This window comes from Mustela nivalis (genome assembly GCF_964662115.1).
Source record: "Mustela nivalis genome assembly, chromosome: 2".
NCBI classification, from domain to species: domain Eukaryota; kingdom Metazoa; phylum Chordata; class Mammalia; order Carnivora; family Mustelidae; genus Mustela; species Mustela nivalis.
The window spans coordinates 100,047,156-100,070,149 of NC_139021.1; the positions used below are offsets into that span (position 1 = coordinate 100,047,156).

A 22,994-nucleotide genomic window follows, 5' to 3' on the forward strand; every position below is an offset into this window, starting at 1 on the left:
TTGTTTTCCATAATGGCTGCACCAGTTTTCATCCCCAGCATCAGTACACAAGGTTCCTTTTTCTTCACATTATCACCAACTCTTGTTCTTTCTTGTTCTTTTTCTGCAGGCAGAGTCCCAGGCTGGCAGGAGAAGTGGGCGTGGTCACTGGGACAGCCCTCCGAAATGGGTGAGGTGACCTTTCAAACTCTGGGGTGGTGAAGGGTTCCTCACATCAGAGCAGCACGCGGGCCATAACGTAGGCGGGTTTTAATGGACCCATCAGACAACCTATGCAAGACCTGAGGACGAGTGAAATGCGCTGCCTGGAATGGAGGTTGTGTTGTCTTCTGGGGCTTCTGTCCCCAGGGGATATTCAGCCCAGTGAGGTGGGGGCAGAGGGGCAGGTTATTTGGGGCCGATGTGCCTTGCTTCGGGGGCGACCCTGTGTTTGAGCAGGAAGGCGGGGGCTGCAGTTGGATCTGGCATCTGGGCCCACATTGGTCACCACGGTGGTTGGGTTGAGGGGAGCACAGGGCTGGCTGGCTGGAGTCTGTAGCCCGTCAACTGCCTTTTGACGGCCTGTACCCAGGGCCCGGGGCACCTGGGCACAGCCAGAGTCCCAGGGCCCAGGCAGATGCTTATAGGAAAGGACTGGAGCCAGGGAGGGAGGGAGGGAGGGAGGCAGCCGGCCAGGTCACCAGCGTGCTCAAGCCTGACTCTCTGCTCTGTGCTTTATTGGAGGGTTGGCGTTTATCAGGGCAAAATGCGCACAGTGTGAACTCTGCCATAGCCACGACCCTGAAGTGGAAGGGTTGTTGTGGAAGAGGAAGGTAGTCAGTCGTGGTTTTTTGTTGTTGTTGTTGTTGAGTACCAGGGCGCATGAGAGGCATGTCTTAGCAAGGAAAGACCAGAGGCCCTTATCAGCCTCATGGAACTCCTGGCAGGCAATTCGCCAAGCATGCTTTAGGGGAAGGCCTTCCAGCAGCAATGCTAAGACTTTGACAGATGGCGGGGCCCGGTGGTTTTGGCCTCCTTGAACCTGCACTCCCTGCTGGGACGGAGGGGCCTGCTTCCGTCATGGGTGACTCTGTGTCTCCCCACGTGCGGGTCCTGAGACCTCGACTGAATGCTCTCCTTGTTTTTACAGGTGGTGCTTCGAGGCTCAGGGGACGTGGCCTGCTGGGCAGCATCCAAAGCGTCTGGCCTCTGTCTCTTCAGTGCAGGTGGAAGTGCAGCACGTCCAGGAGTGTGACCACTGTCATCTCCCTGGTGCACGTGCATCGCAGTGGTAAGTTGTCTTGGTTCTGAACCTCCCACCTGGGTTGAGATTCAGGCCTTGACTTGGGTGTCTTTCGTGCCGGCTTCTGTCTTTCTTCCGGAGGCAAAGAGAGCCTCTTCTTGTCGATTAACATGGAGATGTACCGTTAACCAGAATGTCTAGAGTCGGCTGCTTGGGGAAGATGACTTAGTGGCACATGTGGAGAAGGTTCTGCAAGTCCCTGCCCCACACAAGACTTCTGAACTCCAGGTTGCCCCTTTTAGCAGAGTCCTGAGTTATTGCAGCCTGACCTTATAAATAGATATTCTCTTGATGATCGACTTTCTGCCCACCCTTGCTTTATTGGGCCATTCATCTAGAGCAAAGAATCCCAGGCATCTCCTCGTGTTTTTTTTTTTTTTTTTTTTTTTTTTTTTTTTTTTTGCAGCGGAGTGGGTGTTGCAGGGGATGAGAGCGACCCTTCAGCAGGCTCCACATGCCTTCCATAGCCTGACACGGGGCTCAGTCCCATAACCCTGATAACTTAACCTGACCCAAAGCCAAAAGCTGGTCCCTTAACTGAAAGAACTTCGCAGGCATTCCTGGACAGGCTTTGTCTTTATGGAAGGGACTGTAAGAACGCCTTCCTGTTCAAAATCTACTGAATCGGGGAGTATTTCCACATCTGCAGTGGTTGTACACCCTCTCAGGCCCAGAGATAAGTAGCTCTTCTTGGTGGTGGAGAAAAACCTTTGGCTTCCATGTTCTCATAGACAGGGAGGAAGCCCTCATTGCCTGAGGCTGAACTGTGGAGGTTTTGGTGCCCTGTCTTCCAGAAGAGCATCTTTGTAAAAGATGAAATTAATTTGCCAGCCCCCGGGTGGCGCAGTTGGGTAAGCATCTGCCCTTGGCTGAGGTCAGGATCCCTGGATCCTGGGGGATCAAGCCCTGTATTGGGCACCTTTCTTTCTCTTCTCCGCTGCCGGACCCCGGGTGTTCTTGCTCCCTCGCTAGCTCTGTCGATCTCCAGTAAGTGAAGTAGATATATTTCTAAGCATGCAATTATTTTTTAAATCCTTTGCGCTTTGTGAGGACAATATTAGTAGAATTAAGGACACATGAGAGGTAGATCACAAACCATGTGTTTTTTGAATCTTGTGGCCATTCATCCTTGCGATCTATATACATCGATAGGTTCATGTTTTTGTGAACATACTTCTATCACCTTGTGTTCTGAGACTCTGAGTTCCCCCTCGACTTGATGTTCTCATGGATCCCAGGCAGTGTTACTTCCCGTGATCCCACTTCCTACCAAGGGACAGTACCTGTGTCTGTTGTGAGAGCTCCTGAAGGAGAAATCCCCTGTTCTTACTTGGCATTTTGTGCACGGTTGTGAGACGCCGCCTGTTTGGTGAGACTGGCCTTTATGGAAGTACTCCTGGATCAGAGCAGGTGTGCTTGATTTCTAGCTATTGGTTACTGGAATAGCGCATTCCGCATCCCTCAGAATGGGGCCCCGTTATATGTGTTTGCAGTGTCTGAGTTTGTATCTCAGAGTCACCCCGAGGAATTCCTTAGGAGGTAGTTGCCCAGTGATTCTCTGATGGGAGTGTCCAGGGAAGAATTTCCCTTCCTTGTGTTGGGATCAGTGATTCCTCGGTGTGAGGGTGTCATTGCTGGCTAGGGAAGAAGGGATAGCTGAGCCCATTCCTTTGCTCATCAGACCGGGAGGATTTTCCTGTGTGCGAATCCTCTCCGGTCCTTCCTGGGTTGGCTCCGTGAGGAATGGGATTCCCATATGGGATGTCCTCGGCATTCAGCCACAGCCATGATGCAGGGCGTCCCAGGGGTGTCTGCACCTTCGCTCCCGTGTGAGGGGTGAAGCACACTCTGAGATGGTAGCGGGAGCCTCAGGCATGAACCCCACCTGAAGCTTCTTCCACCAGGATATCGCGCTAGTGGCTCTCCCCATGTGAGTTCTCTGGTGTTGGGAAAGGGTCCACTTCTGGGTGAAGGCTCTGCCTCAGTGACGGGAGACAAGGGTTTGTACTGTGTGGTTTCTGTGGCGGTGAGCAAGGTGGGCGCGGCGCTCTGGGTACAGGCGGGGCCCCAGTGGTGACAGACACAGGTTTCTCCGCTCTGAGTTGTCTGGTGTCTCCATATGTGAGAGCTGTATCCAACGGCTCTTCCACATTGACCGCATTTGTTGGGGTTGCCGCCGATGTGGATCCTCGGATGCTGGCTAAGGGTGTGGCTGGCCTAAATGCTTTCCCCTGAAGATGACATTCAACCGGTTTCTGTCTGTGGGAACTTGCCCATGGCCTCGAAGGGATGTATGTTGCTGTGAGCTCTTGTGCAGCAATCCCAGCACATGGCTTCTACCCCGTGTGAGTTCCTGGGCAGGAAGAAGAGCAGAGCTCTCTGAAACAAGGGTCCCCCACCTTCTTTCCATCCGTGAGGGGCGTCTCCAGTGGTCTTACTGTGTACAGAGGTGAGCACTGCCCTGGAGTTGTTCCCCCCATGTGTATCATGTCTCCGTTCCTCGGAAGGGTGAGTTCTCTCGTGTCTCCCGAGCTTAGAGCCCCGACTAAAGGCTCTCCCACACTGGGTAGATGGGTGTGCTGCGATCCAGGATGAACGAGCTCTGATGTCCCTGGCACCAGGGACCCATGGCTGAAGGCTCTTCCACATTGTCAGCAAATACAAGGCTTGTCTTCCCAGGACACAGCACACCTGGAGTGAGTGAGGCACGTGAGACCTCTCCCGTGCTGTGCTCCAGCATTGCCCGGGTTCCTGTGCAGTGTGAACCCTCTGCTAGTGGCCAGAACACGAGGGGCTGTGGCAGGATCGCTCCCTCACGTTCCTCCCTTCTTGACTCAAGGAATGCGTTCCAGCCTCTCCCTGTAGGCCACTTGTAGTCGCGTGCCTTGTTCCTTTCCGGAATTCATTTAGATCTTTCTGCATGGTAGCATCAAACCCACGTCAACTGCTGATTAAATTTTTGATGTTTCTGTTTCAAAGACTATATACCCGTGAGTCGTGCTGAAGCCAGTGACTTTTCCAGACACTCGGGCGGCGGCTTGGCTCGAGGCCCATTTCAGCCGAGAAATGAAACTGTTCAGGTTTCTGGTGGGACAGCCCATATGCTCAGGGTCTTGGAAGACAGGAGATTGTGGGGAATGCTTAGCGTAGTCCGTGTCCAGCTCTAGTGTGGAAGGCCAGGGTTCATGACCCTGAAGCTTCCCGTTGACTTGCAGAGAAGCCGACCTTTGAGATGCCCCCGTGTGGGTCTCCCTTCATCCTTTATTAGGGAACGAATTGCCGTGAGCTCCTGGGTCTTGTACACAAAGAGTGAGTCCCAGAACACTAGGTGAAAAAGTACTGAAGTGCTGTGTGGGGACTAACAGAACAGAAGGAGAAAAGGAAAGAGGGGGAGGGAGGAAGGAATACAAAGAACGAAAAGATCATGCAGAGAAGGAAGGAAGGACGGAAGGAAGGGAGGGTGGGAGAGAGGGTGGCTTGAAAAAGGGAGAAGAGAAACTGGTAGAGAGGCATTAGGGGAAAGAAGAATTTTGAAAGTTGTGAGACAAACATCTGAGAGTTAAGATTTGAGCTTGATGAGAAAGGAAAGGAATGGAGTTCTTTACTCAGGAGCAGAAACCGGTTGTAGGGTGTTGGTGATGAGAACCTATGGACCAGATAAACCTGCGAGACAAAGAGAGTGATGGAGGGATGCTGGGGAGTTTCAGAAGGGCAACGTCAACCACGTCGAGGACTGGGAGAGGGGCCATGTGAGGGTTTGAGTGCAAGAACCACAGAAGGGTCCGGTCCTCGGAGGACACAGAATGTGCAGTGGGTGAGGTGGATGGAGTCGGAAGAGTTGACAGAAATGGGCCCAACGTGTTGCAGGGTTGTTTCCACAGGAGCCCTACAAGAGACAGGACTGATGTAGGAAAGAGGTTAGCATTCAAGGCCGATGGTCAAGAAAGAAGTCTTGAGACGGCTTTGCTGGCAGGAGGTGATTTTTATTAAAGCACAGGGATACGACCCTTGGGTAGAAAGGGCTGCTTGCTGGGGTCGTGACGGGAGGCTGACTCTCTGGGATGGCATTGGGGGAGGTCAGGCAAAAGGGAAGTTTTGCGAGAACGTGGCAGGAGGACAGAGGACACCGAGGATACAGTTGGCTTTGCTCTTGTGAAGGGAAGGTGGTTTTTCCTGCTAGGAAGGCATGAATTGAAAGATGGTGGGGAGCTTCCTGGAGGAATGTTACCTTCCTCCTCTCACAGGTCCTTCTCAAGGGACTGCAGGTTTGAAAAGAAACTCTGTCCCTACGGACATTTCCTTCGGCCTCAGCCTCCCTCAGTGTCGTGGAGGGGAGGGAGATGTCAGGGCTTCAGGAAACGGAGATCCGGGCCTCTGGCAGGTCGCTAGGCTCTCATTAAGCGGGCCTCTTGATTCCTGCCGAATCACGAGGACTTTTACAAACCGAGGGAGACTCCGGTCTTGCCATCTGGGGAGAATCTGTTTTTTCCTTTCCTCAGCTTGAGGGCAGTCAGAGCGCCTGAGGGATGTCCCCCGTATCCCAGGTTGGGGGGGCGGTGTGGCGTGCCAGCTCCTGCTTGGTGCTCAGCTAGCCTTCTCCTCCCTCCTCGTGTGCCCCTGACCAGGGCGGAGCATTGCGTGGTTAAGGTTGTTGAAGGAGGACGGTCTCATCTTCTGTAGCTTCTTCCTGCTGAATAGGGGCGTAGAGCTGTCCCTCCGCGTGGGTCGTTCCTGGTCAGGTGGGGTAGGCCCAGCTGGGGGAGGCCTCTGCTGTCAGAGTTGTAAAAGGAAGAGGCCGCTGAGTGCAGGGGAGAGCCTCTCCTCCCTAAACCTCTTGCTGCTGCCAAACAACACAGGCTGAGCGGGGCCCGTTTTGTGGGGCCGCTGCCAGTGTTGAGCCCAGCATTGGTCACGGTCCTGTGCGTCGAAGCGACAGGGGCGGTTCCGGTGCGGCACCCTCGGGGAATCCAGCAGGGGTAGGGCTGCTGCCCCTCGAGTGGATCCCAGGGTGGTCAAGGGGCCCTGGCAGTGCCGCTTCGTCCTGCATGTGTCATGCTCTGCAGGGTTGCCGGGGACTGCAGGGGACAGCCCCTGCAGCAGACAGGGGAGACGACGGGAAGGCTGCTGTCCCGCCCAGTCCCAGTTGGGCCCAGTCCCAGGTGGGCCCAGTCTCCCCACACAACGGATTGTTGTGGGCCCAGGTGGTTGCCTCGTGCTCCAAGTGTCCGTCATCGGCAGGGCCTGGGCAGCCAGCTCTGGGTGTGGCGGCCGACTCAGAGGGTCCTCTCGTCTCGTCCTCGGGGCTCCAGTGCCGTCCTCTGGTGGGCTGCCCAGAAGTCGTCTCTTTGGCCTACGGAGGTCCGGCGTAAGAGAGCCGTTCCTGCAGGCGTGTTTCCCTGTGTGTTCACGCCGAATCCTCCTCCGGGCCCAAATCGGAGCCGCAAGTGGGGCCCCAGGGCCCTCCTGGCTCCCTTTGTCGGAGCACCCCAGGAGCCTTTGGTGCCTCGGGGTGGTGGGCACACTGTCCTGTGGCGCAGCTGTGGAGACAACGGGTGGAGTGGTGTGAGATAGTGAGTGGCGTGTGGTTTAGGCCATGTCTTACCAGAGGCCTGTGGGGTTTGGGGGAATATGTCTTCTGAGGTGTTGAGGTGGAGGTTTCCCTGCAGGACCCATGCATGACGTGAAGAAAGGGGAATTTCCCGTGGGCCCCCTGGGGCTGAATGAAGGCTTCACAGCCAGGGTCCCTCAGGCCCTTCCCTGAGCGTCCTCCTCCATGACGGCGGGGTCCTCCTCCTGCTGGGCTGTCCCTTCCCCAGCCTCTCTGAGAGCCCTGGACGTGCCCCTTCTCTGTGGGGGGAGCCTTTGCCCACATGAGTGTTGCAGGTGGCGTGGCAGAGACCACGTGCTCCCGACCCCCATGGGAAGTGAATTGGCACAGTCTACGAGCTGTGGGCAGGTGTTGGGTGAGGTGGGAGCAAGCAGGGTGGCCTTTTCCTGGTGAATCTCCCCTGCCGACTGAGGGATCGAGGAGAGTCTCTAGAGTATGAAACTCACAAAGCAAAATGGTGCCATGAGGGGACCCACTACCTCCCACGAGGCATCTTGGAGGCTCGGGGGACTGGAGGTGTTGGTCAGATCGTATGGGAGTGGCCGGCAGACATGACTCAGCTGGAGACCGGGCCCGACTACGTGCCCACAGGGATGCAGCGCTGGGAGGGGTGAGCTGTCCTGCTCCTGTGAGCCCGGGGGCCTGTCTTGTTTGCTCATTTCTCACGTGCCTGAAGTGGGAGATGAGGCCACCTCACCACTGTCTCTTCTCGAGTAGTGTCGTCTGGGAGTCAGCCATCTGCTGACTTTTGCAGGGTGGGAGGGCAAGGCTTGTGTCGTGCAGAGGGAGGGGCTCAATGGGGGGCGTGGAGCCCTTTTCCAGAAGGTCACTGTGCCTAGGCTGCCTGGGGTCCAGTCCCTCCAGGTAGCCAGGGCCCTCCCTCCAAGATCAGCAGCTCCTGGACGACAGCGCCTAACCACCACAGGGAGTTGCCTGGATTAGGTGGAGGTTCCCCGTGGGATGTTCTCAGGTCTTCCTAGTGCCTGCAGGGACTGGGACCTTCCTCTCCTCTCCTCTTTGTGGTCAGAGGCTAGGGCAGCACCCAAGGGTTTTGTGCGGTTTGCCGAGGTGCCCACAACAGGGACTGGGCAACGAGGGAGAACGTGTGTCCATGTTCACCGGCCCCTTTTCCTGCCCGACTCACCCCGTTCCCGAGTCCTCCTCTTCTTCTGCTTCCCTTGTCGTTTGCGCCAAGTCCACCGAAGGGAAGCTTCTTGAGAGCTAAGAGCAAGAGCAGAAGTGGGCATGAGCACAGACTCCCCGGCATCAGAGAACCAAGTGTGGGGATACTCACACCCAGCCTCCCTTCCCGAGGGCCCTCCAGCCGGGTGAGCCGTGCCCTGCTGACTCCCAGCCCTCCTCTCTGCTCTGCTGTCTGGGGCTGCTTCCCAGAGTCAGCAGTGAGGGGTCAGGGTGATGGTAGGAAAGGGATGAGGAGGGCTGCCCGGGGATTTCATGCAGCAGTTCCGATGTAAAGCTTGAGTGCCTGCCGGAGACGAGGGCCTCCAGGGTGGGCATCGTCAAAGCAGGGAAAGGGGAAGCGCTGGGAGGAGGCGCTTATGGACAGAGGAGAGAGAAAGCCCAAGAGATGGAGGTGGAAGTGCATTACAGGCACAGGGTGGCTCCTTCCGACGGAAGCGTCGTCCGTGGAATCCTTCTCCGGGTCAGAGAGCAGCGAGGATGCTGGGGTTGGCCATGAGAGAGGACAAAAGGGAGTTAGTGCAGCTGGCGACCCACTGCTCTGGGGTTGCTGGGCTCTGCCCTTAGTGGGGTGTGTCCCTAGCTCCGAGTCCTCCTTGGCCTTGGTCGCTTGATTTCCGCAGGGTACAGGGGGGTCTCCGGTTGCCCACCTGCTCTTCCCACCTCCGATTCTCTCCAAGACCCGGAAGCCCGGCTGTGTGATCCTTTCCCCCCTGGAAGCTGTCACTGTCCCTAAGACTGCCTCTGCGGGACTTTGTCTTCCTCTGTCCTTGTACTTGTCCTTCCCTGCTCTCTGTCTTCCTCCTCGTCCTCTTCCACCTCCTCCCCTAGAGATGCTCCATGTCCTTCCCCCTGCCAAGCTCCACCAGTCCTATTGTTGTCCAGGAGGGGGCAACCATGAAAGAGAGGAGATATGCTGGGTCCCCTGGAATCAATCCCCCGATCTGTCTGTGCTGGGAGCTGTTGTCATGGGCCTGGGATTGCTGGAGAAATGCAGGGAGAGATGGCCCACCTCCTCCCCACAGCCCATGTCTGCCCAGGGACTGGGATGACCTTCCCAGGGACGTGTTTCAGGGAACGCAACGCCCTCTGTTTCCCTAAGTGTTAGAGAGGTTGAATGGAGACGGGAGCATGGGAAATTGTGCAGGCGCCCTCAGCTGTTCAGGGCAGCCCTGGAAAGCATCCATCGGTGTGGTTACTGAAACACAGGATTCCTGCCAGTGCTCCTGCTGAGGCTTGCCGGGAATGGACGGGGTCGGGGTGTGTGTAGGGCCCTGGGCAGGCCTGAGGAACGTTTGCCGTGTGGGCATGCCTAGGGAGTGGGGAGCATGGCCAGGGCTGTGAGCGGCGAGGTGGGTTTGTGAGAGGAACCGTGACTCCCTGGCCCTGCTCCCAAGAGGCTCTGTGCTATGCCTCGATGCCAGCTGGTGAGAGGTAGAGTGGACCCGGGGCAGCAAGTGTGTGAAGCAGGTCCAGCAGCCCCTTCACACAGGCCCAGGGGACCGTGGCCCGCGACAGGGGTTCTCCAGGGGAGCTGCATGGGGGCGTCCTGCCCTTGGGAACACGTCCACAGGTCAGACTCGGCTGGGGTGTGAAGGCTGGCAGAAGGTACGATTTACAGGAACCTGTGTAGTGAACCCAGGGGAAGGACGCTTTCCCTTCTGCAGCTCTGGGCATCTCCTTGAAGTATAGCAGCTTGGAGAGAACCGGGACGGTTTGGTAGTGGAGGTTAGGAGGGAGAGAATTTAGACCTGTCTTCTACCTCCTGGCTCAGACCAGAGCGTAGTGTCGCGGTTCTCTTGCCCAGTAGAGTGCGGTTGGGGCCGCCAAGTCCTGAGCATGACCAGGTCTGGGCCCGTGCCAAGAAAGATTCAGAATCTCTTGTGCACCATTCCCGAAAGGCCATGAGCAAAGAGGCCAAGCTTTGACATGTGGCAGCGGCCAAGGGAGGCACGAGCAGCTTTGATGGGAAAGATCCTTCAAGGAGCCGCGCAAGGAGTCGAGTGGTGATGACAAACCCAGCCTACCCTAAAGGCCCGTGGACACCTCGTCTGTTCTTTTCATCCCGAAACCGTGACATGAGCAAATCATGCCTGTGCCAGAGCATCCCTGTCCTTGGTGGTTTTTGACCCACCTTCTTCATTCTCCGGAGCGGCAGGGGCAACCCCATGTTCCCGGGAGCCATGTCCCCATGTTCCCCTCTTCGGTGCCATTCCCTACCTGAAGAGACTTCGTCCTCACTGAAGGAGTAGTCCTCGATGCTCTCTACCAGGAGATCTGTAAGAACTGAAAGAGGAGCAATGCCATTAGGAGAGAAACCGCCTCACCCCTTCCTCCCAAGTGCGTTGAGATGTCTCTGGGCCGTGCAGCATCTGCCTGACTCTTCTGCTGTGCTTTCAGAGGTTCACGGGGCTGGCGGAGCCGGAGCCCTTGGAGGAGACGGGGATTGGAGTCTCATGCCTTCTAATGAGGCCAGGATGCTGCAGCAGCCACCTCAGTGTCCGTTCTGCATGCCCATGACCGCTGTCCCCTCCCAGCGCAACCATCGGAAACTCCAGTTGTTATGGGACTCTTGACGTGTGGCTAGTGGGAGTGAGCAACTGGATGTTTTCGTTCCCTTGATTTCTGTGTACTGCACTGAGATAAGAAATGACTGTGTACGATGGATACTAGACAGACTCATTCCTGGATCACTCAGCACTAGACACCAACCAGGAGCGAGAGACCAGGCCTGCTCTCCTGCATATTTTTCAGGCATCTGTGGCTGGCGTGACAGGGACGTTGATCAAGGGAAGACGTTCCCGGGCTCACACACACCCACCAGGTGCTGCCGGAGGTCTTTGGCCCCGAAGAGATGAAGGTGAAGCCCCAGTTCCTAGAATAAGTGGGGAACGGATTCCATGCAGCACGGATCTAAAGCATACAATGTGCTGCTCTTGGGACAGAGAAGCTGCTAGAATAGATAAGGGAACCATAAAGGAACACAAGGAGCCACGACGTTTCTGAATATGAAGAAGTCAGTGGTGGGTCTCTAGAAGCTGACCTTCCAATACCTTGGATGACTCCCCTGAGCCAACAGGAGGGTGCTGGCATACAAAGAGTCAGGGGCACCTGGGAGCCGAAGATAAATGGCCCCGGAAATGCGCTCATGTTGGCATCACGATGCTTCCCAAGAGGACCGCCCAGAAAAAGCATCCTCTTCTGAAACAGCGAACAGAGTGAAAAGGCAGCCCACAGATTGGAGACCCCCTTGGCAATCCTTATTTCAGAAAAGGTGTGTTCACTGACGTAAAGGAAGAACAACAAAGAAAACCAACCAAACAAAAGAAGACTGTGATTTCACCAAATGAAAGAATCGAGAAAAAGACTGGAATAGTCTGTGCTGCAAAGGGAACAAATAACTCGGTCAGTCAGACGTCGTACGAAAAGATGCTCAGCATAAGGCATCGTGAGGGCAATGCGAATACAAAGGACGCCGAGCTGTGGCATTGTAGTTAGGGTAGCGAGGACCCAAACCAGGAATTCAAACCCAGTACCCATGTTGGAAGGAGGCAGAAAATTGGAGACTTTGTATGCAATATGTGGAATGCAGACTGGAATGCAACTACCCTGGAAAAGCCCGTTGAGTGTCCTCGGAGAGCAGCGAAAGGTACTCCCGTGGATCCCGCGCGTGCGAGAGAGAAAAAGAGATGTTGGAAAATCAGATTCTGTTTCCAATACATGTTCTCATGAGAGAAAGTCTTGTTGGTTGCCAAAGAACTCTGAAACCCTGATTTGGCTCTGTTTCCATTCCCAGGCACTGAACCCCCTTGAGTTATCTATTGGCCCAAACCTCCCGAATCTAACAAGGCCCTCTTGCATGGACAGATGGCCAGCAAAATGGGTGGTGATTGTCCTGTCACCCCTGTTGAGGTTTGAGGTTCTTTTTGGCCACCTTGCGATGCCCAGAGCACCCTTCGTTCCTGCATGGAGGGGGCCCAGGTGCCGCCAGTGATCCTCAGTCCCTGAAGACGACCTCATTCCCCCTTGGATAGGACACCTTTTGGGCCCACCTGCAAGTGCCCCAGCAAGGACCAGTGGTGGGTGTGGGGTTTCCCTGGGAGAAGGCCAGTTGCATTCTTAGACACAGTATCTGCAGGGAAATGGTAATTCTCCATGGAGAAACACGGAGTGAATTGGCCCCATCTGTTCCCTGGCCATTGCCCCTTTGTGCGCGTCATCCCCGAACGGGCTTTTGCATGCGGCTGCCCCGGATGCCGCCTGCAGAAGGGAGGAAGTGTGTCCCAGCACTCAGTGCTTGCGATGAGGTTGGGAAGACGCATCGTGGGGCCTCTGATGCAGAGACGAACGTGTGTGTGTGTGAGTGCAGTGTCAAGAGGGAGGTGCTGTGACCATTCTTGCCCGAGACCTACCTTGGCGGGAGAACCCCATGGACGCTGACTCAGTAACAGGGACACACTTGTGTCTTTGGGGCACAGTCTAGCCCTTCCTAGTTAGCGACGGGATTTGTTTTCTGAGGGAATTGATGTGATTTTGCAAGGAAAGAACACCTCTTTCAACTGTAGGTGTTGAAGAGTTTTTCCATGTCACGTTCCTGACGTGACAGTGATGGGAAACGTCCCCGAGGACGTGGACACCATTAATCGCCATTTTGAGGGGACCAGACCTGTTCGAGAGCGCAGCATTCACCCACCTGACACACACACACCAACCCTGAGAATCACAGCACATGGATTCCCATGGAAACAGACCACGTGCCCAGCACCCGATCCTACAGCACCTAAGAGCAGCACGGTAGCTTCCGGGGCCAGGGTCACGAGGCCTGGGTTCTCGGTCCGGAACATGACCCTTAGTCTCGTTGCAACAGGATCTGGATTGTGGGTGGCTCTCAAGATGAAGCCTGCAAGGAAGCCCCACCTTGCCCCTTGTCCAGGTTGCTCAAAAGCAATGAGTGACTCTAGAGGACAGCATACTTACCACTAAGCTCCTTTTCCAGCCGGGCCACCTGCGATTATAGAAAAGAAAACATGATGAACATCAAGTCCTGCCTTGTCCTGTGTGCACAGCTCTTTTGGTCTCTTGGTGATGGGCAGGGTCATGGGCAGTGATATGGAATCCACCTAGAGGTCGCATGCCCTGGGTCCATTAGGTGGCACGGCGGTGTCAGTATCACCCGTGAAAAAGCTCACGACCCTATGGACAGTAACCGAACCTGCTGTTTCCTGCAGGGTCTTTGGAATGGGGCGTCCCTGGCTAAGAGTCGCTCTCTCAGGAATCTCTCCACCAAGGACATTGTACATGCCGAGATGTTTGGATCTGATTGCGAGTATCAGGGAAATAAGGGATGCTGTACCTCACCTGAAGGAAGGCTGACTTACCACCTTGGTGAACAATGGGCCCTCTCCCTCTGTGCTGTCCACGTCAAGGTCATCGTACAGGCTAGCCAGGGGATCTGGGTGGATACACACAGAGAATGTCGGGACCCCTATGGGACTCTTTGGGAATCGCTCGGGGAGCTTTGCTTGGCGTGCACGTGTGGACATGTGTGTGGAGGTGGGGAGCTCATCAGTATGGACTGAGCTGCAGTGGGCCCTTCCTGGATGGAGGACGAAAGGTCCTGGAGAGGAGCAGGGATGTGAATAGAAACTCTGCCTCCTGTTGGAGCTACAGGGCCTGGAGTAGCTGTGAAATAGTCCATCTCCAAGGCACACCTACTGCCTGCCCCCAAACCTGCACCACCTAAGAGCAGCGCAGTAGTTTCCGGGGACAGGGCCATGAAGCCACGGGTCTTTCCCCAGGAAATCCCTTTCTGTTACCCTGACCCTTCTTCTCATTCCGCCAGACCTGGAATCAGGGTGGTTCTCATCGTGGCTGCGACGAAGCCCCGACCTTGGCCCTTTTCCAGGTTGTTGCAAACAAGTGAGTGACTCTAGAGTACAGAATACTTACCGCCATCCCCTTCCAGCAGGGACACCTGTGATTTCAGAATAGAAAACAGTATGAACATCAAATCAGGCTTTGTCCTGTTTGCATGGCTCTTTTGTTCCCTGGGGCACCAGAGGAAGCCAGATGGGGAAGGGTGCTAGAGGCCCGTGAGCCCCAAGAGCAAAATGAGTTCTCCACAGATGTGCCCAGTCTTCCTAGAGGTCCCACGTGCCGGGTCCCACTGGACAAAATAGGTGCCAAGGAGGAATAGCTGCTACCCGTACTAAAGCTCCCTCTCCTCCAGATGGTAGGTGATCATGCTGTGGTTGTCCCAGCCCCCCTGCAATGCCTTCGGGGTTAGGTAGCATTTGGTAACAGATTCTCTCTCAAACTTCTCCCTACCCTTTCAATTGTGCACGCTGAGATTGTTTTTTATGTGACCTTGATTTAAAAAGCCAGAAGAATTTTGTGTCTCCCCCAAAGAAAGGCCAGCGTACCACTCTGGTGTAAAACGGGGCGTCTTCCTCTGTCGTTCCTGTTGAACGTTCACCCGCCTGTCCATCCAGCCAAGCTAGGGAGAGATCCACAGAATGGTCAGTCCAATGGTGGGGCTCGGTAGGAAGAGCTCAGGGAGTTTCGCTTGGGGTGGGCGTGCCCGGGAGTGTATGGCGACGTTGGGTTGCGTGGGTATGGACTGAGTAAGCTGCTGCTGCATCGAGAGAGGTCAGGGCAAGGAGCAGGAACGGAGGGAGAAATACTGACTCTGAACTCGAGCTACAGGGAATGGAATCAGGGTGACCTCTTCAAGCCGAAAGTGGGTAAACACTAAGACACACGGTCCGTTGTACTGACGGGCAAGCTCTTCCAACCAGCGACTGTGTCGTGGTCATTGTCAAGACCGATTCGTGGCCGCTCCCACCTATCTCTCACCTCTACTAGGAGATTGTATTTCTGCAGAGGAATGCTGTGTGGCAGGGTTGCATTCAATGCAAGCACAAGTACCCTAGAGGTTTCTATTTGTCCCTGAGTCATGCAGGGTCAGGAAAACCAAAGACCCAGGATTTCTACGTACTGACATCTGACCATTCCAACAGAGTCCCCATCCACAAAGTGCTGATTCTTCCCAGTCTTCCTTGCCTGTGACATGTGGGTGTGTCCTTGGAGTCCGCGGGACCCAGTTTCCCGGGACCCACCTCCCCCAGTCAGGACCAGGCAAGTTCACGAGAGAGCGGAGGCCAGGCGAGAGAAGGGCACTCTCTAACCTGGCCATGTAGCAGATTGTCAGGAAGTCGGATCGGGCCCCGAGCTAATGATGAAGCTTTCCTGGCTATTGCCATTTGCCAGTGAGCCTTCCCTCTGTGCGTTCAAGATGGGAGCGTTTTTGTAAGGCTGGTGGTGATGTCTGGGTCGACTAAAGTAGCTTCTGATTCCTTTGTGTTTTGACCCTGTCTTAGGAACGTCCCGAGCTAGGACAGATGTGGGCCCCTTCCTTTCTCCCCATCCCTGTCTGAGGAAAGGGAATCCTGAGCAACCCTCCAGGTGGAGCTGGGGTCAGGGAGGAATGTGGTGTCCTAGGGGGGGTGTGTGCAGCGGGGATGAAGGAGGTTTGGCTTTGAAACTTTGACCCGTGCCGTCAAGTCCATTCAGTGGGAGATGTCTTCTGGTGAAACTCGACGGAGTCCGCACACCCACATGCCCGGTCCCGTCGCATCGACCCACGCGAAAACAAGCCCCAACCCTCAGACGCACCAAGCACACCGCCCGCATGACCTACTGGTTTCCAGGGACTGTAGCACAGGGTCCTGGTTTTCTGCAGGACACTCCGTTTGTTCAGTCCGCCCCAGCTTCCGTTCCCGGGAGGAACTCAGAAGGGGGGAAGCTCTCCAGACCAAAGGAGGAGAGAAAGCCCTACCTTGATCTTCAGCTACATCTGTCTCCCTAAAGGGAGTGATGGGGGAATAGGCATATGGGCCATATCCGGTGACCGCCTCCTGCAGCTGGAGAAAGGGAAACCCAGTGAGGATCCCCGCACCCTGTGCACACCGTGTGCACACATCTCTGTGCCCTTGGTGTGTGTCGTAAGCAAGCTAGATGGGATGCGGTCATTGAGTCTATGATCCAGAGGAGGAGGAAATGACCTCCCGAAAAGGCTCCGGCTTGTTATGTCAAAACTCCCCCGTCCATTTTCTTCAGCAACTCATTCCAAAGCCATTTCCCATAGACAGAATGACCTGGTGGAAAATGCTCACGACCATCCATTGTCTAAGCAATGATGGTGATGTTTTCTCAGTGCCCGTCTCAATCCGCTGTCCATTAATGGTATAACCACATGGCAGGCTCTCAGCACCAAGGACATTGTCTCTCCCCTCTGGCATGTCCATGCTCAGATGTTCATGGAAAGAGAAATCAAACACTGGCTGTCCCTCAGAAGCACAAAATGACTTTAGCGAGGTGACCCAACGGTTCATACATTGAAGCTTCTGCCTTCAGCTCAGGACTTGATCCTAGGGTCCTGGGATGGAGGCCCACATTGGGCACCCTGCTTGAAAGGGGAGCCTGCTTCTTCCTCTCCCTCTGCTACTCCCCCTGCTTGCGCTCTCGTGCGCACTCGGTCTGTTTGTCTGTCTGTCTCTCTCTCTCTCCTTCTCTTTCTGTCTTAAATAAATAAAAAGTTGAGGAACAATGAGTTTACCTGAGGGAGAGTCGGAGTTTCCTCCTCAGCCCTCAAAGTGGGTAGTAGCTCTTCCATCAGGTCATCGTGGAGAGCTAGGAGGATACAGAGGCACCGTGAGGACACTGGTGAGGCTGCTCAGGAAGTAGGCGGGGATTTTGGATGGATGAGGACAGGAGGGGAGTGTGCGCGTGGGGGAGCGTAGGAGGTACGGGCGGCACTGCTGCCGGGCCTTGTCCTTGGTGCAGAGGGGAAGGGATGGGAGAGGAGCAGGGAGGAAATGCGAAGAGGGTTCTTGTCTTTCTAGCTAAAGTGAGCCCGATCAAAGCCAAATAGCCAGTCCAGTACATGGGAAGCCTAAGCTGGCTTCTGTGTGAGGACCGAGTCCCATAACCTCTCCTGACTGACGTGCCACTAAGGCGTCCCACGCTGCTGCTTTGGACATCAGCTCTGGGCCCAAGATCCCCACCTGCTGCGACTATATGCATCACGTCTCTGTAAGATTTTGCACGGCCTAAAAAGCAGCCTCACTTGCCAGGCTGCATTCAACCCTCAGGAAAGGAGCCTAGTAGTTTGCTTCACTCATCCTTTCTTTGTCTTCAGAAAATGCCATGTGCAACACTGGAGAGCACGGACATCTTAGCTTCTGTAAACAGCCATCACCGTCGATGAGTGTGATAGAATCCTTCCACTGTTCTTGAGCTGTCCCGTGTGTGTGTGTGTGTGTGTGTGTGTGTGTGTGTGTGTGTTGTGCGTGTTTCCCGTAAAGACAGTGGCTGTCCGAACCCTCCCAGGTGTTCTGACCAGTGGAAAGTTGCTTACACAGTGGAGTCTTGTTGGAGTGTGTGTTGATAGGCTGTCGGCCTGCTTTGCAGGAGATTTGCTCCGGGGATGTTGCGTGTAAAGCTTCCACCCAAGCTTGACCTTGCTTTCCTATTGGCTAGTGGTATTTGAGTGTGTGCTTAGAGAATCTGAACCTTCCTGAGGCTTAGGGAAATCTTATCAAGTACAGTCAGTTCCCTCCGTGATGCTTTTCTGCCATTGGTCGGTCGTGTGTACACACTGAGACCGGCTATGACTGATGTTGCCCTGTTCTGTCCTCCACGGGTCCACACGCTTTCCAGCCATGTGGGCTTGAGCACGAGGATGTGGCTTTTCTCTGTGCACTTGACTCCAGGGACCAGGCTGTAATCTTGAACGTGGGCTTCTAAGCTTGCCCTGGCTTCTGTGTCCATGGAAGCCACTGTGTCATGTTGGGTCCTGTGGGGGACCATCATAGAATCTAGGTATTTGGCTGTGTGCACAGATGCTTATGGCCCTTTGCTAGCTAGCACCCATGGTACATCATGACCCCCCCTGGCTGAGGGACTAACACAGGTGGGTAGGCCAGAGCAACTTTCAGATTGGAACCTGAGCTCCAATCTTGGCTTTCCAAGTAGGAGGTCAAGGGTTTGGTCCCTTCATCTCTGCACCATGCCCGTCTCAGGAAATCAAAGGGAAATGTCCTCCAGGTACAGCTGTGGTGGGTAGGGGAAGGAGTATGTCAAGTGTGCCAGGGTGATGAGAGTGTTTTGGAAGGGGGGCACTGTGACTGTGGTGGAAGTGTGAGAAAGATCTCCTGGGAAAGGCACACAATCACGTTCCCAAGCATAACGCATGGGGACACATACACACACCTGCACACCCCCACGCACACCCCCACGCACACAGGGCCTTCATCCCACGTGCACACAGATCAGCCCTTCCCTATGTACGAGTTCTTCCAGGCCCTGTTCGACGTGGTGACCGTGCCTCACCGGACAGTCTCGGTCAGTATCCCCCACCCCCCGTTCCTTGTTGGAACCCAGAATCAGGGGGCAGGCTTCTTTGTACTCTAGATTTCCTCCCCAGAGCCCGATGCTCTTAAATACGTACAGCTGTCCTTGCTCCCAGCGTCTACCTGCGATTGGGGAAAAGGAAACACAGTGAGGATCCCAGCATCCTGTCCTCTGTTGGGCCAGCTCTTTGGTTTGGGGAGGACTTCAGGCAGTTAATTGGATGAGGTCCCGTGGTTGAGTCCATGTCCCCCCACCCGAGTTCAGGAGGACCGTTTGAATGATGCTGGAGCATCATTCAATCTCCGAAGTCCATTCTGATCAACAGACAGAACGTTCTCTTTCAAGCAGAAACCTTGTGTTTGATCCCATGGAGTTTGTAACTGAGGCTGTCCTGTGTCATCACCCTTTTTGGGTCCACTGTGCGTAAGAGGTCAGACCCAGCATTCTTCTATGAGGGGAGGCTGCTGCCCCCTTCCCCTGGGAGGTAAAGTGCCCGATGTTCATCAAACTCCACTGATGGAAGAAATCAAGGAAGCACCATTTATGTCTCTGAGAAAGAGAGGTGAGCTTACCTCAGGGAGAGTTGGGGGACCTTCCTTTTTCCAGCCCCTAGGAAGGTGCTTGGACTGTCCCTCCACCCGGTCTAGGAAAACAGAGAGGAGCTGTCAGGACATTGGCTGCACTACTCAGGAATGACTCGGGGAGTTAAGTCTGCTGGATGTGGATGCGGGGCCAGAGGGAATGGACGTGAAGGGTGACCACGCAAGGCCTGTGTTGGACACAGTGGTGGAGACAGTACACAGTGCTGTACACAAAACACAGAGGAGGGGAGCAGGATGGAAAAGGGAAATGGGGCCTTGGCTTTCTAACGGAGGGGATGTCATCAGTGGGAACTCTCAGCGTCTGTCTGGGAAACACTCAAGGCACCCTGGGTTTCAGGGCGCAGTCCCCTGAGCCTTCCTGCCCACTGTGAAGCCAAGCCAGCTTGCCACTTCTTCAGCTGGTCATGGGGCCTGTTCAGCTGTCTCCCCTGCACCTCTGCTGTGGGACCCTATCGCTCCTCTGTCGTGCCTTGGAGTAGTGGGTTTTTCGGTGATGGAATCTAAGTACTGGGGACGGTTGTATTTGTTAGTACGCGTCCGTTCGGTGACAGTGCTGACATCCGTGATGCTTTGTAGACCGCACTGCCATCTATGGGGAGAACGTTGCCATCCTATCCCCTGGCCCCTCTGTACCCGTGACGACATGACCGGCCCTCCCCGTTTCCTCCCTGCACCGTCCCTTCCACTTTCTGGGTCTACGAATGTCCCTACTGGAGTGTCCTCAAAGCCTGGGATCGTGTAATGTACCTCTTTCCTTGTGTGCTTGCTTTCAAAATGCGTGTTAGGTTTCCAGGGCCCATCTGTTTCGTAAAATATTGGAAACCTTTGTTTCTTCTTGCGCCTGAATTGCACTCCATGATGCGTATGGATGCCATTGAATGTGTTCTTTCCTCCCGTGATGGATTTGGGGGCAGTGCCTGTCTGGGGCTATTGGGAACCCCGCTGTGTGAGACATTAGTGCGCAGATTTCTGTGTTTCCAAAATGAGAAGACGTCACCGAAGGCATTGGCCCCATTTGTAGAACGGTAACCACGTGGAATGTACTGGGTACTTCAGTTCCCCAAATGTGGCGAGGTCGTTTTGTTCCTTTGAAGATACGTAGCACACCCATGTAAGATGTGGCTAATGGGCGGAAGTGAAGGGGGGGGGGCATCGTGAAACCTCCTGTCGTATTCTGGCCCATTTTTCTGTTCAGCGGAAAACATAGTCTCTTCCTTCCTACACATCTAAGAACCATGTTTCCTGGGGAGACCTGTAGGGACCTGTGTGTTCCAGAACGACCTAAGATCTATCCCTTCAGCTAGTAGACACTTTTTTCCTGTGCCCCTTGGGTCCAGTTTGAATGAGGATCTCATCATGACCCGTGGACGTAAAAGGGGACGGACGGACGGCATAGAGGGAAATGGCTACCAGTGAAATCAGAGGACAATGTGTCTCAGCAGTTTTAAAGGCTTCGGTTATGTATGTGCTAGTGAACGACAGAATGTGTCTCCAATCTACGTAATGAGTCAATCCCCAACGTACCTTCCTTGGTGTCCTTGATGATGTACACCTCATCATGGAAGGAGAACCGCACTCTCTTCTTGGGTCCTCGTGGAGGGAGGGGCGTGGGTGGGGGCGTCTCCACATCGTCGAGGAAACACTCCCCACAGAACTCTGGGAGACGCACAGAAATAGAGAACAGTGTCGGCACCTTGTCGTCAGGAGCCCATAGGGGGATTGGACATCCTTTCCTTCTGGTCCATCCGTCTCCTGCCCCTACTCGCCAGGTGCCCAGCAGGCATTCCTCCCTCCAGGTGGGACTTAGGAAGAGGTCACCATGTGCTGTGCTCTGAATTCAGCCCCCTCCCACACCCACAGGTTCTGTGGGCAACGGCTTGTATGGAGCAGAGACAGGACAGAAACGCAACAGAGTGCCGTGAGCACGCGTGATGTCCTCAGTCACAGCCATTGAGCAGCCACACCTACCCGAGAGTGTTCCCCAGAACCCTCTGTGCCCGCTTCCTTGCCCTCCGGCCTAGACGTTAGTGTGCCGCCACGGTGTCCCAAGTGATTGAGTCTAAGGAGCACCTGGGACCTAGGGGAGGACTGGATGCTGCCCAGCCGCTCCGCAGGTGTTGAGGAAGGGACCGCCTAGGGACTCAGCTAGATGGCTGGCTGTGGTTGAAGCCACAGTGGAGGACAGTGGAGGGCCCCGATGAAGGATTGATCTGGGACAGGGATGTTGTTGTTTCCCTGTGGCCAGAGATCCCCCCCGCCCCTGACACCAACCCACGGCCCCTGAGGAAAGGTCCTGAAGCCCTGAACCAAGAGCTGCCCTCACAATCTGAAATTCCTCTGTGCCAGTGTTTCTGTAGGGGAGAGCGAGGGCCACGAGACCAGCCTCAGTCCTCACTCACATCTGTGTTTGGGGCCCTGACATCAACTATGTGGCGGTTTCTGCCCAGTGGGGCCCTAGTGAAGGACCAGGAACGGGTAGCATGGGCCACGTTCCCTCACCTCTCTGCAAGGTCAGCCCAGTCGCCAAGGCTGTCCTGAAGGCCAGTTGCAGCCCACGGCTCCTGGGGTTCTGCTTGGCTCCCAAGGTGATTCAGACTCCCAACGGTCACATAGGACCCCGTCGAGAACTCGCTTGCCTTCCGCTCCCACAGGTTACACTTTGACCCCACCAAGAACACGCTTGCCTTGAGCTCGCCAGTCCCGAGGAGCAGTCGATGGTACGAACGATCATGGAGGTGGCCATGTGGGCTGGCCATGTGGGGTGGTTGGTTTCAGGAAGGAGACGGATGATGCTGAGGGGCCCGCTCTTGCCATGCGGACTGCTCTGAGGAGCCTGGATGGAAGTGAGGCTACCCTGGCTGGCGTGAGTCCCTCCCTACTCTCTCATTTTTGCCAGCATCCCCTGTCTACTCTCAGGTCTCTTGATCCCCTCTGGAGACTGTAGGTTAAGCGGACAGTCTCCTGTCTCCCTCCCTAGGCCGGGCCTGGAGAACCCAGCCCAGCAGTACCTTTGAGACCAGCAGACAGTCCACTGTGCAACTGCCGTGTGTTCTGTCCACCCACCCGGTGGCACAGCCCGTTCCCGTGCACTCCCCGGCATCAAGCAGACGGCCCGTGAAACCCTGCACATCAACCCATGAGACCACCCCGCTATCTTCCAGTGTCTCTCCTTCTAAAAACAGCTGCATTTCGACCGCTGACCCTTCCTCTCCGATTTTGTCGTGTCCATCGGGAAGAGGTGACCGGCAATTCCTCCCCCTCAAATGTGGTGCCTGGGTCGCACCAAGGTTCTCCTGATCCGGGGACAGCAGTGTGGCGTGTGACCTGTGTGTTGTCCCTTTAGGACTGTGTCCGAAATGGGTATTCAGAAAGAGTATGGTTTTCTGAACGTAGAAGTACTTTAAGGATGGCAGCTTCCCCACGAAATCCTAGCGAAATCACCCAGACAAACGAACAAGCACAGGCATCGAACCGGGTGGAGGAATCAGAGGGTTGAGCGGAAAAGCCAAAGGGAAGAAGCCTGTCTCTGTGAAAGGGAGGCAACCAGCTCGAGAGAAGAGAATTGAGAAAATCGATAGGCACATACCCGTACAACAGCAGTTAAGATTCCCCATCGTGGGGACTTCTACAGCCGCTCACCAAACCGCCACAACCTCGGCTCACAGAGTGACAGTTGAAACGGAAGGATGGACGCGTGTCATCAGGTCACCGTGGCGATGGCTCATGACAGAACTCTGAGGGTGAAGGCATCCCTGCACACTTCTGTGGGGTCATGGAGGGAAGTGGGTTGGAGAGGAGTCGTTAGATGATAGGCATTGAGAAAGGCACTTGTGGTCAGCACTGAGTGGTGGAGAGAAGTGATGAGTCCCCGAGTTGTACTGCAGAACGC

At 55.1% G+C, this 22,994-nt stretch overlaps 3 protein-coding genes across 5 annotated transcripts in view; 1 reads left to right on the top strand and 2 right to left on the bottom strand.

Moving 5' to 3' along the window:
• The window catches only part of LOC309859719 (uncharacterized protein), a 284,862-nt gene that overhangs the window by 41,839 nt on the left and 220,029 nt on the right, over positions 1–22,994 (top strand). For all 3 annotated transcript variants that reach the window (XR_014308860.1, XM_082720774.1, XM_082720775.1), the window contains exons 3-4: positions 110–169; positions 1,130–1,270. Coding sequence is in view for 2 of the 3 variants with exons in the window: in XM_082720774.1 (XP_082576900.1) it covers positions 110–169; positions 1,130–1,270 (201 nt within the window). In the remaining variant the exon portion in view is untranslated. The remainder of the gene's footprint in view (positions 1–109; positions 170–1,129; positions 1,271–22,994) is intronic.
• Positions 5,245–13,906, bottom strand: LOC309859735 (uncharacterized protein). Its single transcript, XM_082720824.1, has 6 exons — positions 13,469–13,906; positions 13,068–13,095; positions 10,311–10,376; positions 8,500–8,573; positions 8,035–8,111; positions 5,245–6,819 (listed from the first exon to the last, which is right to left on the bottom strand). The coding sequence occupies exons 1-6, from the start codon at positions 13,631–13,633 to the stop codon at positions 6,687–6,689; spliced, it is 543 nt and encodes a 180-aa protein (XP_082576950.1). The 5' UTR covers positions 13,634–13,906; the 3' UTR covers positions 5,245–6,686.
• On the bottom strand, positions 14,239–22,755 carry LOC309859731 (uncharacterized protein). The gene is made up of 6 exons (XM_082720820.1): positions 22,692–22,755; positions 20,630–20,761; positions 19,076–19,146; positions 18,601–18,625; positions 16,708–16,781; positions 14,239–16,012 (listed from the first exon to the last, which is right to left on the bottom strand). The coding sequence occupies exons 1-6, from the start codon at positions 22,717–22,719 to the stop codon at positions 15,755–15,757; spliced, it is 588 nt and encodes a 195-aa protein (XP_082576946.1). The 5' UTR covers positions 22,720–22,755; the 3' UTR covers positions 14,239–15,754.